The sequence below is a fragment of the Vigna umbellata genome, chromosome 11, assembly GCF_029865625.1.
Source record: "Vigna umbellata cultivar VRB3 chromosome 11, Vumbellata_1.0, whole genome shotgun sequence".
Lineage (NCBI taxonomy): Eukaryota > Viridiplantae > Streptophyta > Magnoliopsida > Fabales > Fabaceae > Vigna > Vigna umbellata.
The window spans coordinates 871,092-886,008 of record NC_142175.1 but is presented as its reverse complement, the minus strand read 5'-3'; the positions used below and the strand labels follow the sequence as shown (position 1 = coordinate 886,008).

General features: G+C 37.7%; 1 protein-coding gene and 1 pseudogene across 2 annotated transcripts; both read right to left on the bottom strand.

The window, feature by feature from the left end:
- Positions 1–4,586: 4,586 nt before the first annotated feature.
- LOC148190708 (uncharacterized) lies at positions 4,587–6,197 on the bottom strand (annotated as a pseudogene).
- A 5,374-nt stretch (positions 6,198–11,571) lies between these two features.
- Positions 11,572–13,908, bottom strand: LOC124829143 (uncharacterized). Of its 2 annotated transcripts, XM_088101699.1 has the most exons (3): positions 13,010–13,908; positions 11,835–12,391; positions 11,572–11,735 (listed from the first exon to the last, which is right to left on the bottom strand). In XM_088101699.1, exons 1-3 carry the CDS (start codon positions 13,506–13,508, stop codon positions 11,721–11,723), a joined length of 1,071 nt encoding a protein of 356 aa, XP_087957825.1. In that variant the 5' UTR covers positions 13,509–13,908; the 3' UTR covers positions 11,572–11,720. The 2 variants fall into 2 exon arrangements, with proteins under 2 accessions (XP_087957825.1, XP_047158569.1); XM_047302613.2 differs by having other exon boundaries at positions 11,572–12,391; positions 13,010–13,906.
- Positions 13,909–14,917: the final 1,009 nt, after the last annotated feature.

The following is a 14,917-nucleotide window of genomic DNA, read 5'->3' as shown; positions in this document are numbered from 1 at the left end:
CAGTCGTTCAGTGCGGAACGAACGGTCGTCCAGCGGTAAGAGGTGACGAGCGTTCGTTCACTGGTGGACGAGCGTTCGTTTGTCATCTCAACATCCCACTCATCAATTTTTTTAACGCCGTCCAGCCAACTTAACGGAAAGGACTCAATTGATATAAATTTTCAAAATCAAGGACCATTTTGATACACTTTAGAAAACGAGGACCTATCTCAGACATTCGTACACAAATAGGGATGTCGAAAAGGATTAAACCTATATATTACTATATATATATATATATATATATATATATATATATATATATATAATCTATACATTAATAATATAATATAATATCATACGTATTATCTCTAAATAACTTACAATGTTCCCTTAATTATGAAATTGCTTGCTAAATTTTTCATTACCACAACATACTTGTTCTCCATTTCACATCGCTACCCAATTGGTCACCGGAGAGGGTTCAGATGTCTGAACGCATCAGACTCACCTTCGGCGCTAGCACATATGACTAGTCACAACTGACTGGACCAGGCCAGGGCTGCTCTATGATCAGGAGATGTGCCAACTCAGGTTTTTAAGTCCCCTCTATCCTACCAACAAAGAAAGGCTCTCAACCAATTTTAATTAATTTATTTAAGTTACCTAAACTAATATGTTGTGCTCTAAACCTCAATTGCCAAATTTTTTTATATATATATATATATTATTTCCTCTCACGGTAATCTAAAACAATGTCTGTATACCTACTTACTACCCATATCAATGCAATTACAGAATCTTACTCAAAACCCTCAAACCAGAACAATTTCAGCCAACCAACTCATTCGAAACAGATTAAAATAATCATATCACAACATGCACCATTCCACAGTTTCAATTATAACACCCAATACAATAAAAGTTATAACACAGTTTCACAAGAGTACACCAGTTCAATTCAAACCATCCTATATACTAAAAATCCAAAATACCGCACAAAATCGCACGACAGTCCAAAATTCAACATGCATACATTTACAAATCAGATTCAAGCAATAAATTCAGAGAAAAATAATTAGCTCCCCTCACCTGGTGGGTTGCTCAACACAGTTCACAGATGCTCTAATAGTACCCCTTACACCGTGCGAAACTGTACAGAACCTATAAATCACCAAATAGGTGCTAGACTTTAGCTCTTTGAGTCGGAATAAACCGAGAATGAAAGACAAAATCACACAGGGCACAGGAAATCAGAAAATGGTACAACCTAGGACAAGAACAGTGAAGGGAAAGAGGGAAATCTACTTACCTGCTGGAACGCAAAACCAATCAGATGGTTTCGTAGCTCTTGACCCCAGGAACAAGAAAACACCACCAAATTAGGATTCAATCGGTGGAAATGGCTGGAAACCTAGAGAGGAGTCAGAGCACTTGAGTTAGGGCAAGGTTTCTGTTCTAGAGAGAGGAATATGTAAAATGAAATCTGACTTGCAAGGAAAGAGCCCATCCCAAGGTTCAAGTGTCCTTGGGTCAATGGGCCTGGCTTGTCAAACTAGGGCCCAATGGCTTTATAAAATCTTCAGACTATTACATTCTCCCCAACAAGAAAATTTTCGGCCTCGAAAATTAAGACTTACCGGTAATTAGATGAGGATAAGACCTCTGCATCTCTTCCTCCAATTCCCAAGTGGAGTCGCCCGTTCTTTCGTCCTAGATAACCTTGACAAGTCTGACCGCCTTGCCTTGAGGCCGCTTGGTTTGGTGTTCCTCTACCCTCACTGGTTTAAGTCTTCCCTCACTTGGACGTCTTCAACCTCCAACACATGAGTCGGATCGGGCACATATTTCCTAAGCTGGGAGACATGAAATACAGGATGAAGATTAGCCAGCTGAGGTGGCATGGCTATCTCATAGGCTACTGGTCCGATGCGCCGCAGGATCTGATAAGGACCGAGGTACTTAGGGGACAATTTCCTTGCTCGAATAGCTCTTCCAACACCAGTGGTAGGAGTAACTCGGAGAAAGACATGATCTCCGACTGCAAACTCCAAGGATTTTCGCCTCTGATCCGCATATGATTTCTGTCGGCTTTGAGATGCTTTCATTCTTTCCTGGATCAGTCTCACCTTCTCTGTGGTTTGCTGCACTAATTCTGGTCCTGTCAATACCGCCTCTCCATCCTGAAACCAACAGAGAGGTGTTCTGCAGCGTCTACCATACAAAGCTTCGAATGGAGCCATACCAATACTGGCTTGATAGCTGTTGTTATAAGTAAATTCCACCAACGGTAACACCTCATCCCAAGCTCCTAGATGATCCAGTATACATGTTCTCAACAAGTCTTCTAAGGACTGGATCGTTCTCTCAGATTGGCCATCTGTTTGAGGATGGTAGGCTGAGCTCATTTGCAATCTACTACCCATCTCACTCTGGAGTGTTTGCCAAAATCTAGAGGTGAACCGCGGATCCCTGTCTGATATGATGCTAGAAGGCACTCCATGCAATCTTACTATCTCCTTAATATACAGTTGCGCTAGTTTTGCCATGGACATCCTTAAGTCAATTGCCAAGAAGTGAGCACTCTTGGTCAATCTATCCACTATCACCCATATGGCATCATGTTTCCTGAAAGTGCGTGGTAAATGGGTAACAAAGTCCATTGTTATGCTATCCCATTTCCACTCCGGAATCTCCAAAGGCTGCAATAAACCTCCAGGTCTCTGATGCTCTTCTTTGGCCTTTTGACAAGTAAGGCAAGAAGAACCAAATTGAGCCACATCTCTCTTCATACCCGACCACCAGAAGGACTTCTTAAGGTCTTGGTACATCTTAGTCATACCTGGATGTATACTAAAACGACTTCGGTGTCCTTCTTCAAGTATCAATCTCTTTAATTCCCCATCATTGGGGACGCATGTCCTTCCCTTGAATCGCAAGAGACCATCCGTCCCTGTGTTGAAATCCTTCCCCTTCTTTGTACCAATCAAGGCTGTGGATGTCTGAAGCTCAGGATCTAACAACTGCCCTTCTCTGATGCGTTCTATCAAGTTACTAGACACAACCAATTTACTGCATCTGATGCTGACATTCTTTCCAATTCAACCTGTAGCTTCAAATCTCTGAAGCTTTTTACCAATTCAAGCTCTCTAACCATCAATAATGAGATATGCACCGTCTTTCTGTTGAGTGCATCCGCCACCACATTCGCCTTTCCAGGGTGGTATAGGAGTTCAAAATCATAGTCCTTGAGGAACTCCATCCATCTCCTTTGCCTCATGTTAAACTCTTTCTGATCAAAGAGGTACTTCAAACTTTTGTGGTCGCTGAACACTTGGAATTGGGCCCCATATAGATAATGCCTCCAAATTTTCAAAGCAAAGACGACTGCAGCTAACTCCAAGTCGTGAGTGGGATAATTCTTCTCATGCACTTTAAGTTGTCTTGAGGCATAGACAACCACTCTTCTTTCTTGCATCAGTACGCACCCTAGACCTTGGTGAGAGGTATCGCAATAGACCTCAAAAGGTCTACCAGTGTTTGGAATTACTAGCACTGGGGCGCTTGTCAACCTTTCCTTAAGCTCTTGAAAACTTGCTTCACATCTTTCAGTCCATACAAAGGGCTGATCCTTCCTGGTCAACTAAGTCAATGGGGATACTATCCTGGAGAAGTTTTCAATGAAGCGGCGATAGTAACCGGCCAATCCCACAAAACTCCTGATCTCAGTGACTGTCTTTGGCCTCTCCCATTCCATTACAGCTTGAACTTTGGCTGGATCAACAGCAATACCACCAACCGATATAACATGCCCTAGGAAGCGGACCTCTTCCATCCATAACTCACACTTAGACAGCTTGGCATACAACTTTCTCTCTCTCAACACCCCCAAGCACTGTCCACAAGTGACCTTCATGGTCTTCCCGAGTCTTAGAATAGATTAGAATGTCATCAATGAATACAATCACAAATCTATCTAAGAACGATCTGAAAATCTGGTTTATGTAGTCCATGAAGATAGCAGGCGCATTGGTTACGCCAAAAGGCATAACTACATACTCGTAGTGGCCATATCTGGACCTGAAAGCTGTCTTCTGAACATCATCTGCTTTCACCAAGATTTGGTGATACCCTGATCTCAAATCTATTTTGGAGAACACAGTAGCTCCATGCAGCTGGTCCATCAGATCATCTATTCTCGGCAATGGGTACTTGTTTTTAATTGTCAGCTTATTTAATTTCCGGTAGTCAACACACAATCTAGAAGTGTCATCCTTCTTCTTCACCAATAATACTGGCGCACCCCATGGAGACACACTGGGTCTGATAAATTGTTTCTCAAGAAGCTCAACGATATGTTTCCTCAATTCTGCTAGCTCCGCGGGAGCCATACGGTAAGGAGCTATAGACAGTGGTCCTGCACCTGACACCAGGTCTATAGAGAATTCTACCTCACGGGGAGGAGGTAGACCAGGGACTTCCTCGGGGAAGACGTCTAAGAACTCATTCACCACCTGCAGATCCATTCTCTGGTCCCCTGGAACTGAGGAATTCAAGTCTTGAGTCGCATTTATGTGAGTCATAATTAGGAAACAACTCGCGCCTTCTCAAATGTCTTGCCCAAGTACGCTGAGAGACAAGGACATGTCTTCATCTTCCTCAGGAAAGATAAGCTTCTTTCCTCCGCAATCTAGAAGGATACGATTGACGGCTAACCAATCCATTCCTAGAATGACCTCTAGCCCCTGTAAAGGTAGACAAATAAGGTTCACTCTGAACCTTCGCCCCTCAACTTCTATAGGACATCTGGAACACACCGTAGACGTCCTGACTAGCCCAGCTACTGGTGTAGAAACCACCTGGTCACACTGGAGTTCTCTGACCACTAGACCGAGCCTCTCCACACAAGACTTAGACACAAAAGAATGTGTCGCCCTCGAATCAAATAAAGCTACACATGAAGCTCCAAATAACAAGCACGTGCTGACAACCAAGTTACCTGCACTGACTGCCTCAACTCCTGTCAGAGCGTATACTCTCCCTGTTGCCTGTGGCTTGACGCCACCCCTCTGAATGGCTCTGCCCGCTGGACGTGGTGGTGGTCCTGTCCTCCTAATAGTAGGACAATCTCTGGCATAATGGTCGTCCCGCTTGCAGAGGTTACACCTCTTGTACCCTATCAGCTGAGGGCACACAGACTGAAGGTGTGGTCCTCCACACATATAACACCGAACAGGGCTGTTAAAACTGGGATGCCCCTGTTGCACCGAAGGCTTAGAGGAGGAACTCCTGGACCTAGAAGATGTGGGCCTAGAAACAGGGGTCGTCCTAGAGCTGGATCCCCCTCTAGATATTGCTAGTCTGCCAACCCTCAATGGTTGGACTCGCTGGCCCTGTGACACTTCGGGCTCTGCCTTCGTCTTCTCCATGTCTCGGGTCATCTCTACCAAAGCAGAGAACTCTCAGATGCGTAATCCTTTTACCATCAGCTTCACATCCTTCCTCAGGCCGTTCTCGAATTTGCGGCATTGCCACTCCTCACTTACTTGTACGGTGCTGAAGCGGAGAAGGTGTTTAAAACGGTCAGCATATTCTGACACCGACTTGTTTCCTTGAGCCAACTCCAGGAATTCTACCTCCTTAGCGAATCTGACGCTATCAGGGAAGTACTCCGTGTAAAACTTGGTCCTGAACAACTCCCAAGTAATAGGAGTCCCACGCTTCTCTAGGATCATCTTCACACTGTTCCACCAGTGGCCAGCTTCCCCTGTCAATAGATACTGAGTGTAGGCCAACTTCCTGTCATCCGGGCATCCTTTTGCCTCAAATATGCGTTCCATGTCTTGGAACCAATGATCTGCTTCATCCGGGCTGCACTTGCCAGTGAACCTGGCTGGATGGTGCTGGAGAAAGCTCTCCAAGGTCCACTCCTGAGTTGGAGCAACAGATGAGGAAGCACCCTGAGTGGGTACACCCCTGGACAACATATCCATCAGTTTCCTCTGGGTGTGGTCAGATTCCATCCTTGCATTCTCGGCAGATATCCTGGCATTTTCAGCGGCTATCCTAGCGGCTTCTAGGTTTTGAAGGGCAACCATGTTTTGTTGCACCAGAGCAGTGTTTTGCTGCTGAAGAGCCTCAGGTACAGCCTTCAGTCTTGCATTGGACTCAGAGGGCTCATTTTGAGGAGGTGGAGGAGGTGGAAGCCTGGGCGCCATTATTCTGTTTCACACAAAAAGAACAGAACATCAATCGAATCAAAAAGAGCTAGACACGCTAAGAGTATAAGGGCAATAGCGTGGCACACACGGAACCTAAGAGTTGTTCCTAAGAAAGAAACTGCTCTGATACCACTAATGTGACATCCCAATATTATACTTCATGCATGTATAAAATTAAGACGTCAACATAAATGATAATAGAAAACAGTTAGAATAATAAAATAGCAAATAAGGTTGTAAGAAATTAAAATTTAAGGATTACAGTAATCCGGAATGTAGAAGAAATTTTAAAACGTAGAATACTAAAGTACTTCAAAATACAAGAACTGGAATTGTTCAGATACATGGAAAGCTATGGAATTCCTAAAGAGACTAAGAAGTTGCTTCCTCATTCCCCTCTAGGACATTCTCCACTGAGGCCTCATTCTCCTCTGCTCACATCCAAGTGGATGATCATTGCAAAAGAAAAAGCATGCAACAAACACAACCACAAACAAGCAAGGGTGAGCTAATTATATAAAATCATGCAACTCAATTTAAGCATATACATACAAGAAATAACTCACACCAATTAATTTCAGAAATACAACCTAAGCATGTTAATTTCTAGACTTGACTCGTCCGGACTTTAAAATGATAGTCGGGCTATGGCGAGTCTTGCACCCGTGGTGACTTATGAAACTTGGGTTCCCCACCCTGCCACACTCACGAGGTTAGTCCGTTCCGCGCCTTGAGGCATACTGGGAGCCCCCAAGACTAAGGACCTCCTACTACTCCTCACCACATGGTTCAACCTCTCTAAGTGAGTATGATTGACCATTGGAGCGTCAGAATGACTCCCAAGGCTGAGCCCCTACTTTTTATTTTAAAACACTAAGAATCTCACCAAGAGATTCTACATTTGAAACTACCATAAGCAACCATGAAATCCTGTTTCAGTCTTTCCCAATTCACACACTTTTGAATTATAATCAAACCGCATACTTAAGCCTTAAATATCAAATCATATATAACAAAACATGCTCCACAACCAATTTCAATCATCCCTAATAGACGATATTGTCATGTTATTACCTAACAGTAATATATACCAAATAGTAAGATAAAAGTTATGGATTATATGTAAAAATAATAATAGCATAATCTCTGAAAACTATAACAATTTTATCACTGCAAATTTAATATACTGAATGAAATAATAAATATAAAAAAAGAAAACAGCTTGCATCTTATTCTTTTGATAGATTCGTAAAAATATAATACACACACACACACACACACATATATATATATATATATATATATATATATATATATATATATATATATATATATATATATATAATGTATACATTAATAATATAATATAATATCATACGTATTATCTCTAAATAACTTACAATGTTCCCTTAATTATGAAACTGCTTGCTAAATTTTTCATTACCACAAAATACCTGTTCTTCACTTCACATCGCTACCCAATTGGTCACCGGAGAGGGTTCAGATGTCTGAACGCATCAGACTCACCTTCGGCGCTAGCACATATGACTAGTCACAACTGACTGGACCAGGCCAAGGCTGCTCTATGATCAGGGGATGTGCCAACTCAGGTTTTTAAGTCCCCTCTATCCTACCAACAAAGAAAGGCTCTCAACCAATTTTAATTAATTTATTTAAGTTACCTAAACTAATCTGTTGTGCTCTAAACCTCAATTGCCAAATTTTTTTTTATATATATATTATTTCCTCTCACGGTAATCTAAAACAATGTTTGTATACCTACTTACTACCCATATCAATGCCATTACAGAATCTTACTCAAAACCCTCAAACCAGAACAATTTCAGCCAACCAACTCATTCGAAACAGATTAAAATAATCATAACACAACATGCACCATTCCACAGTTTCAATTATAACACCCAATACAATAAAAGTTATAACACATTTTCACAAGAGTACACCAGTTCAATTCAAACCATCTTATATACTGAAAATCCAAAATACCGTACAAAATCGCACGACAGTCCAAAATTCAACATGCATACATTTACAAATCAGATTCAAGCAATAAATTCAGAGAAAAATAATTAGCTCCCCTCACTTGGTGGGTTGCTCAACACAGTTCACAGATGCTCTAACAGTACCCCCTACACCGTGCGAAACTGTATAGAACCTATAAATCACCAAATAGGTGCTAGACTTTAGCTCTTTGAGTCGGAATAAACCGAGAATGAAGACAAAATCACACAGGGCACAGGAAATCAGAAAATGGTACAATCTAGGACAAGAACAGTGAAGGGAAAGAGGGAAAGTCTACTTACCCGCTGGAACGGATAACCAATCGGATGGTTTCGTAGCTCTTGACTCCAGGAACAAGAAAACACCACCAAATTAGGATTCAATCGGTGGAAATGGCTGGAAACCTAGAGAGGAGTCAGAGCACTTGAGTTAGGGCAAGGTTTCTGTTCTAGAGAGAAAGGAATATGTAAAATGAAATCTGACTTGTAAGGAAAGAGCCCATCCCAAGGTTCAAGTGTCCTTGGGTCAATGGGTCTGACTTGTCAAATTAGGGCCCAATGGCTTTATAAAATCTTCAGACTATTACGGTGTCTATAAAAGACACTTTCACGCTCAACTTAGAAAGACGTCTTAGGTAGCAATTGACGCTCAACTTAGAAAGGCGTTAGATAGCAATTGACGCTGTAAAAATAAATGTAAATTATTTATCTAAATAACTATTTATAAGATAATTATGACATTTTTAGGCTCTCACCTATGTAGGTCAAGGTAAGCCTAATAACTCATTTATCTTTGACGTATATTATGTCAAGTTAAAAAATAATACGCTAGTAAAGCATAAGAGACCAGTTTATTGTCGAATAATAATATACGTGTATAGTATAACATCACCTCAACCTTCTCATGATTGAAAAGCACATGAAGAACTTCAATAAATTTAATAAAATAATTATTATTAAATGTTAGTTGACTTATAAAACATGATGCCGAAAATAAGTACTCGATAGTCGTCTCATACTATCAAGCAAATGTAAAGAAAATTTGTATCATTAAAGTATGATAACCCTATCCTTGAAAAGCATAGTAATAAAGAGATTTTGAATAATAAGATGTAGGATCTGACTATATATGAGTTGCTGAGAATTTATCTTTCATTTAGTACTTATTTCTGAATTGTTAATTTGAAACATGATAAGTAACACACAAATTTGAATTATTCAAAAAAAAAAAAAAAATAGGCGACACATGAGTCTTTGTCATTTGAAACCATTGGTAAGCGGCATCTAAATCTCACTTATTTAGAACAAAAGTATATTATTATTATTAAAAAAGAAAATAACTTAAAAAAAACAAAACAACATAATATATATATATATATATATATATATATATATATATATATATATATAAAGTATATAGACCAAATTCCTTTTGTTTATGTTTCCATTTGTTTTCTAATTTTATCTTTTAAATAATTTTTTAAATTAAAATAATTATTTTATCAATATTATCTCTTAAGTGAATATTTATTTAAATTTAATCGACTTTTTTAAACTTAATAATTTTTCAATTGAAAAATTACCTATAAAATAAATTAAAACTACTTAAGTATAAAATGATTTATACTTAATTTTATAATATAATAACAATAATGACTGTTTTTTTTATTATTATAGAAAAGAGTGAATACACATATGTGTGACAAATGTATTTTTACTAATGTAAATAAATGAATTTATTATATATTAAAATTATAAATGTAGAGATCATCATGATTAGGTCCTTTATTTTTTTTTTCTTTTAATGTCAATTTTCTTGACTTTGTTTTCTTTTTTCTTTCTCTTCTTCCTTTAACTTTTTTTTCTCTTTATTCTCTAACTATAAACAAGTCTTCTCCCAGAATGGTAGGTGCTTTGAGCCAAACAAAAAACACTACCCCTAATGTGGTTTTTATTGAGCTTGTCAGGGACCATCAAATTGTAATCAATTAGGATAAGGAAATTAAAAATAAAAAATAAAAAAGCAAGGTGTGCTGAGATGGTTGCTGTGGAGAGAGAATAAAAGTAAATGAGGGAGTGACTACATTATGTTTTATTGGTAAATAGTATTTATTATAAATTAAAAATTTACTTTAAATTACAGATATTATTTTATTATATACTTTTCTTTCTAAATATATTTAAGTTAGAATAAATTAATATTTTCTAAAAAATTTAAATTAAATAAAAAAGTATTTTTGTTATAAAAATAGGTTTTTTCTATTCTTTCAATTAATATTTTTAATATATTTTTTTTCTTAAATTCATTCTAATTTATTTTATAAACATTTTTAATTATTTAGACCAAATTGATTATTAGCAAAAAGGTGCCAAACTGGTTATATACACAACTCTATCTGTATCTCAATCATAAAGATTTTACTATTACATACATCATAAAACCAACAATATTTACAAATGATATAAAACTTGGTAACCCAGTCTTCACTATTACATGCATCAAAAAATTAAAAAAAAATATTTTACCAAATCAATCTTCATATTTTTACATTAACTCAAAACATAATCAATATAAAACTTATTGTATGAGTCGTAGGTATTAGTTGCCATATAAAACTCTAAGGATATGTAATATATATTTGCATCTATCAAATTATTAGTTAAAAATAATAACTTGATTTAAAATTTATCTTAATAAAATTTATTATTATTATTAATATTCATCTCTTATTATTATATCGTAAAAAGATATATTGAAAGTCTCATGTTCTTATTATTATCAACTAAAAATAAGTATATATATTGAAACTTTCATATATATATATATATATATATATATATATATATATAAAGAAGTGGTACAAGAATGATTTTGTGAATATAAGTAAAACAAGAATTTAAGGTTAACCAATAAAAGAATGAAATAACAAAGACAAGAAAATAGAAAAAAAGGAAATAAAAAATAAAGGATAAGGAACAACTCTTCAATAAAGAGTTATTAAAGACAAATACAATAATTTTTTAGAAATAAATTTTCGCCATAATAATAAAAGTAAGAAATTACGTCTCATATAATAAAAAAATATTTACATTATTTCTATACACAATTAAAAAAAACGAATTAATTTTTCTTTCACCTTTTGGGCTGCTGCACCTAGTGTGCGACTAACAACCATAGTAAAGCAATCTTAGTGCTTGGTGATTATATTTTGATATTTTTAATAACCGTGTTATAGTAATCCAATTAAAAATATTTTAAACAAAACTTAAACAGACAAAAAAATAGTTTATAGGAAAAATTTGAAGACAAAAGAATATAAAATTTTGAAAGTCTTGGGCAACTAAAATCATACTTTACCAAAATAAATATAATATATATAATCTAAAACAGGAAACAAAAATACATACTCAGCCTAAAGGTAACATAACATAAGTCAGATGAATCAAATTCTTCCCCAGTTCTCCTAGAGTGTTGTTTGTTCCAGCTAATGATATAACTTCAATCTCTAAACATCTGAACATTTTCAAACACGCTATTAGATATAGAACTGAGAAAAAGGCCTAAAACAAAAAAAAAAAAAGAGATTAATCAACCCAAGGCTGAAGGAATTACTGTGATATGCCTCAAAGGGTGTGTGATGTCTGTGCCTCCTGCATGCTGCACAAACTCAGCAGGTGAAAATGTGCTTCCATGGCAGACACAGACAATGCTAACCTCAGATTTGTTATATCTGTATAGAAACCCATGAACAGTTTTCCCATTGTTCCCTTTTGTAGACACATAAGGCATTTGAGGGAGTAAAGAGGTGTGAGAGAGAGGCTTCGGAGGCTTTCCCAGCTCACCTTTCGCCTCCATCAAGGGGGCTGAGTTTTCGTTCGACAGAGACTTGTTCTCAACTGCCATTGTTAGAACCGCATCGTGGCTTGTGGGAGCTTCTTGCTTGATTTTCATAGGTTCGGGTGAAGAGGGGTTTGGTTTTGGTTGAGCTTCCTTTGCAATGTGCTTTCTTTCTTCCGTTTTGTTGCCTTGTTTGGCTTTCATAGGGTGAGATGAAGCAGAAGCACTTTCTTCAGGTTGGGTTCCTATGCTTGTTTCCTTGGAAGTGGTCAAATGGGGTTGCTCTGCCAAAGAATGAACTGAATGGCTGTGGCTATCACTGCTTCCCCCATCTGAGAAAACAATGTTTGCAACAATCTTTAAACTATATCCGATTAAACATCAAAATTACAGAGTTTCTTCAAACTTAAACTGACAAACATTACAATAACATATATACACAAACTAAAAATTCATTTTCTTTTCATGCCATTTAACTTGTCTGTTTATGACAAAAAAAAATGACAACTTTTTCTCATCAGAATGAATTCACTCACCCAACTTGAGGAACAGGACAAGGTTGATCTACATTTTGTTCTAAAGATGTATGGGACCGTGATTCTCCATATTTATATTTAATTTTTCAAAACAAAATTAAAATTCACCAGAGAAGCTCAGATTTAATGTGCATATGCAAACAATCCCAGATTCAAAAAAAATGCAACTTCCTAACACTGCAACACAAATTTTCTTTTCTTGATTCGACCTTTGACAGTATCACATGCTTAAACAACAGTTACTTTACACAGCTCTCAAACTCAAATCAGTCAATGAATAATTTTTCTATAGTTCCAGGTCCATGCACACTGCTGCACGAGTTACAATAAACAGCAGAAGAAGAATAAACGAAGAAGAACAGAAAAAACTTAAAATATTAAATTAAAAATGGATAAATTAATATAATTAATCACCTTCACGAGAAGAGCTTTGGTAATCCGCAGAAGAGCTGCACTTAGAAGAGCAGTTAGACTTTTCCGTTTTATTATCACAACCCTTACCGCCGTCAACTCCACCTGCATTCTTCTGGCTTCCGACCCAGCACGGTAACGGAAAGCCGGTATTCAAGGGCAAGTACTGGACCGTGGCGAACTGGTGAACGCGGAAGGGTTCGGTGGTTCTCCACGGGCCAAAGGCAGTAACGGTTTTGTCACATTCCGTTTTCTCCTTCTTAGAAACCTGTTCCCACTCGGGTTCTGTCTCTCTAACGCGTTCCCTCTTCTGCTCTCGTTTCTTCTTGGCCTCCATTCTCCGCAGCGCTTGAATCACACGCTTGTCGTGTGGATCACCCACGAGACGCGTGAAGGAGTCGGGTTTGGAATCCGGAGGAGGTGGTGTGTGGATGGTGTGCCTGCTGAAGGAACCTCCAATGGAGAGCGCCAAATCGAGTTCTACCTCTTCAACTTCAACCATGGCTTCTGAGAAAGGAAATTCAAAATGGTTATCGGTAACATGAGAAAAGAGAGTGGTGGGCGTGGGATTCGCGATTTATTGGATTGGAAAAGAAACGGAAAAATGAATTAATGTGATCAGGGGAACGGAGGGACACGTGACGGAAGGGGAGAAGGCAGGGATGGCGGTTAGCGACACGTAATGGGAGCGTTAACGAAGGGTGCACCGCTAAATCCTTTCTTATCGAGGAACGGAGAATGAGAATCTGTTTAGCCAAGGTTCGGAGGGAGCCACGTGGCAAGCAATGAGGGGAGGGGAGGAAGGACACGTGGTGGAGGGAGAGGGAGGTGCGAATCTCTAGCTGCGCGTTGCTTGAATCTCGAGGCGGGAGAGAGTGGTGCCGCTTGGAAAGGGAGAGACACGTGGAGGGAGGAGGTGAGGTGTTGAAGAGGGCACAGAGGGTTGGGTTTTGGTCGGGCGAAACGTGGAAGGTGGTGAAGTTGAAGCGTGAAGAGTGGTTTCTAAGGTGATGGTGACGTTACGAGAACCCAGATTGATTGGGACTCGTTAAGGAAAGCGACACGTCGACGTTTCGGGAGGGAATTTCTCACGTACTGCTGTTACTACACTACTCATCACATCATCATCATGAAAGAAAGCTACGTGTCACGTCACGGTTCTTTCCCTCTCCCTGTCTCCCTTCTAACTTTTAAACCGTTGCATAATTTTTAACTTTAATTATTTATCACTATTATAATAGAAATATGTAAAAAGATTATTTATAATCAATTATGGATAATCTACCTAATCCATTGTGTCTCTAGATAATTTATTATGGGTGCATGAAAAACACTATAAAATATTTCTTCTGTCTTGTTTGATGTTAAAATTGGATACTTCAACAATATCTTCAAATTTAAAAAGTAAAGAGTGTTGTTTGATATTCATAGTAAAAAGTCGATGCGAGGAATTATAGCAAAAATTTTCAAGGTACTTTACTAAATCACTTAATTAAAAAAGTATTGTATATTGTAGTTGATTTAGAAATTAGAAAGATAATAATAAATATATATATTTTTTCTTCTTATTTCTCTTTTCTTTTATTAGACTATATATCTTATAAACGTCTTACTTTCATTCTCTCTTTAAATATATGTTAAATATAAAATTATATTCTTTTATGTACATGAATATTTTTCATTTTAAAATTCATTTAAAAATTAAACACATCATGTTACGACCAATCCCTATAAATAGAAGCATTTTGTTTGTACTTGTGCATGAAGAATTCACCTCAAATGAAAGGTTTCAAATCCTATGGTCTATAACACCATCTTTCTTGTCTAAAATAACAAATATGCATTCATAGTCACACTAGACTGATTCATCAAAAGTGTCCTTCTTGTGATACATAAATAACAAGTGTTTGA

Excerpts from the sequence above, each read along its gene's own strand:
- LOC124829143 (XM_047302613.2), bottom strand. The coding sequence starts at position 13,508 with ATGGTTGAAGTTGAAGAGGTAGAACTCGATTTGGCGCTCTCCATTGGA. Across the intron at positions 12,392-13,009 it reads CCAAAGCTCTTCTCGTGAAG|ATGGGGGAAGCAGTGATAGC; the intron begins GTGATTAATTAT and ends TTGTTTTCTCAG.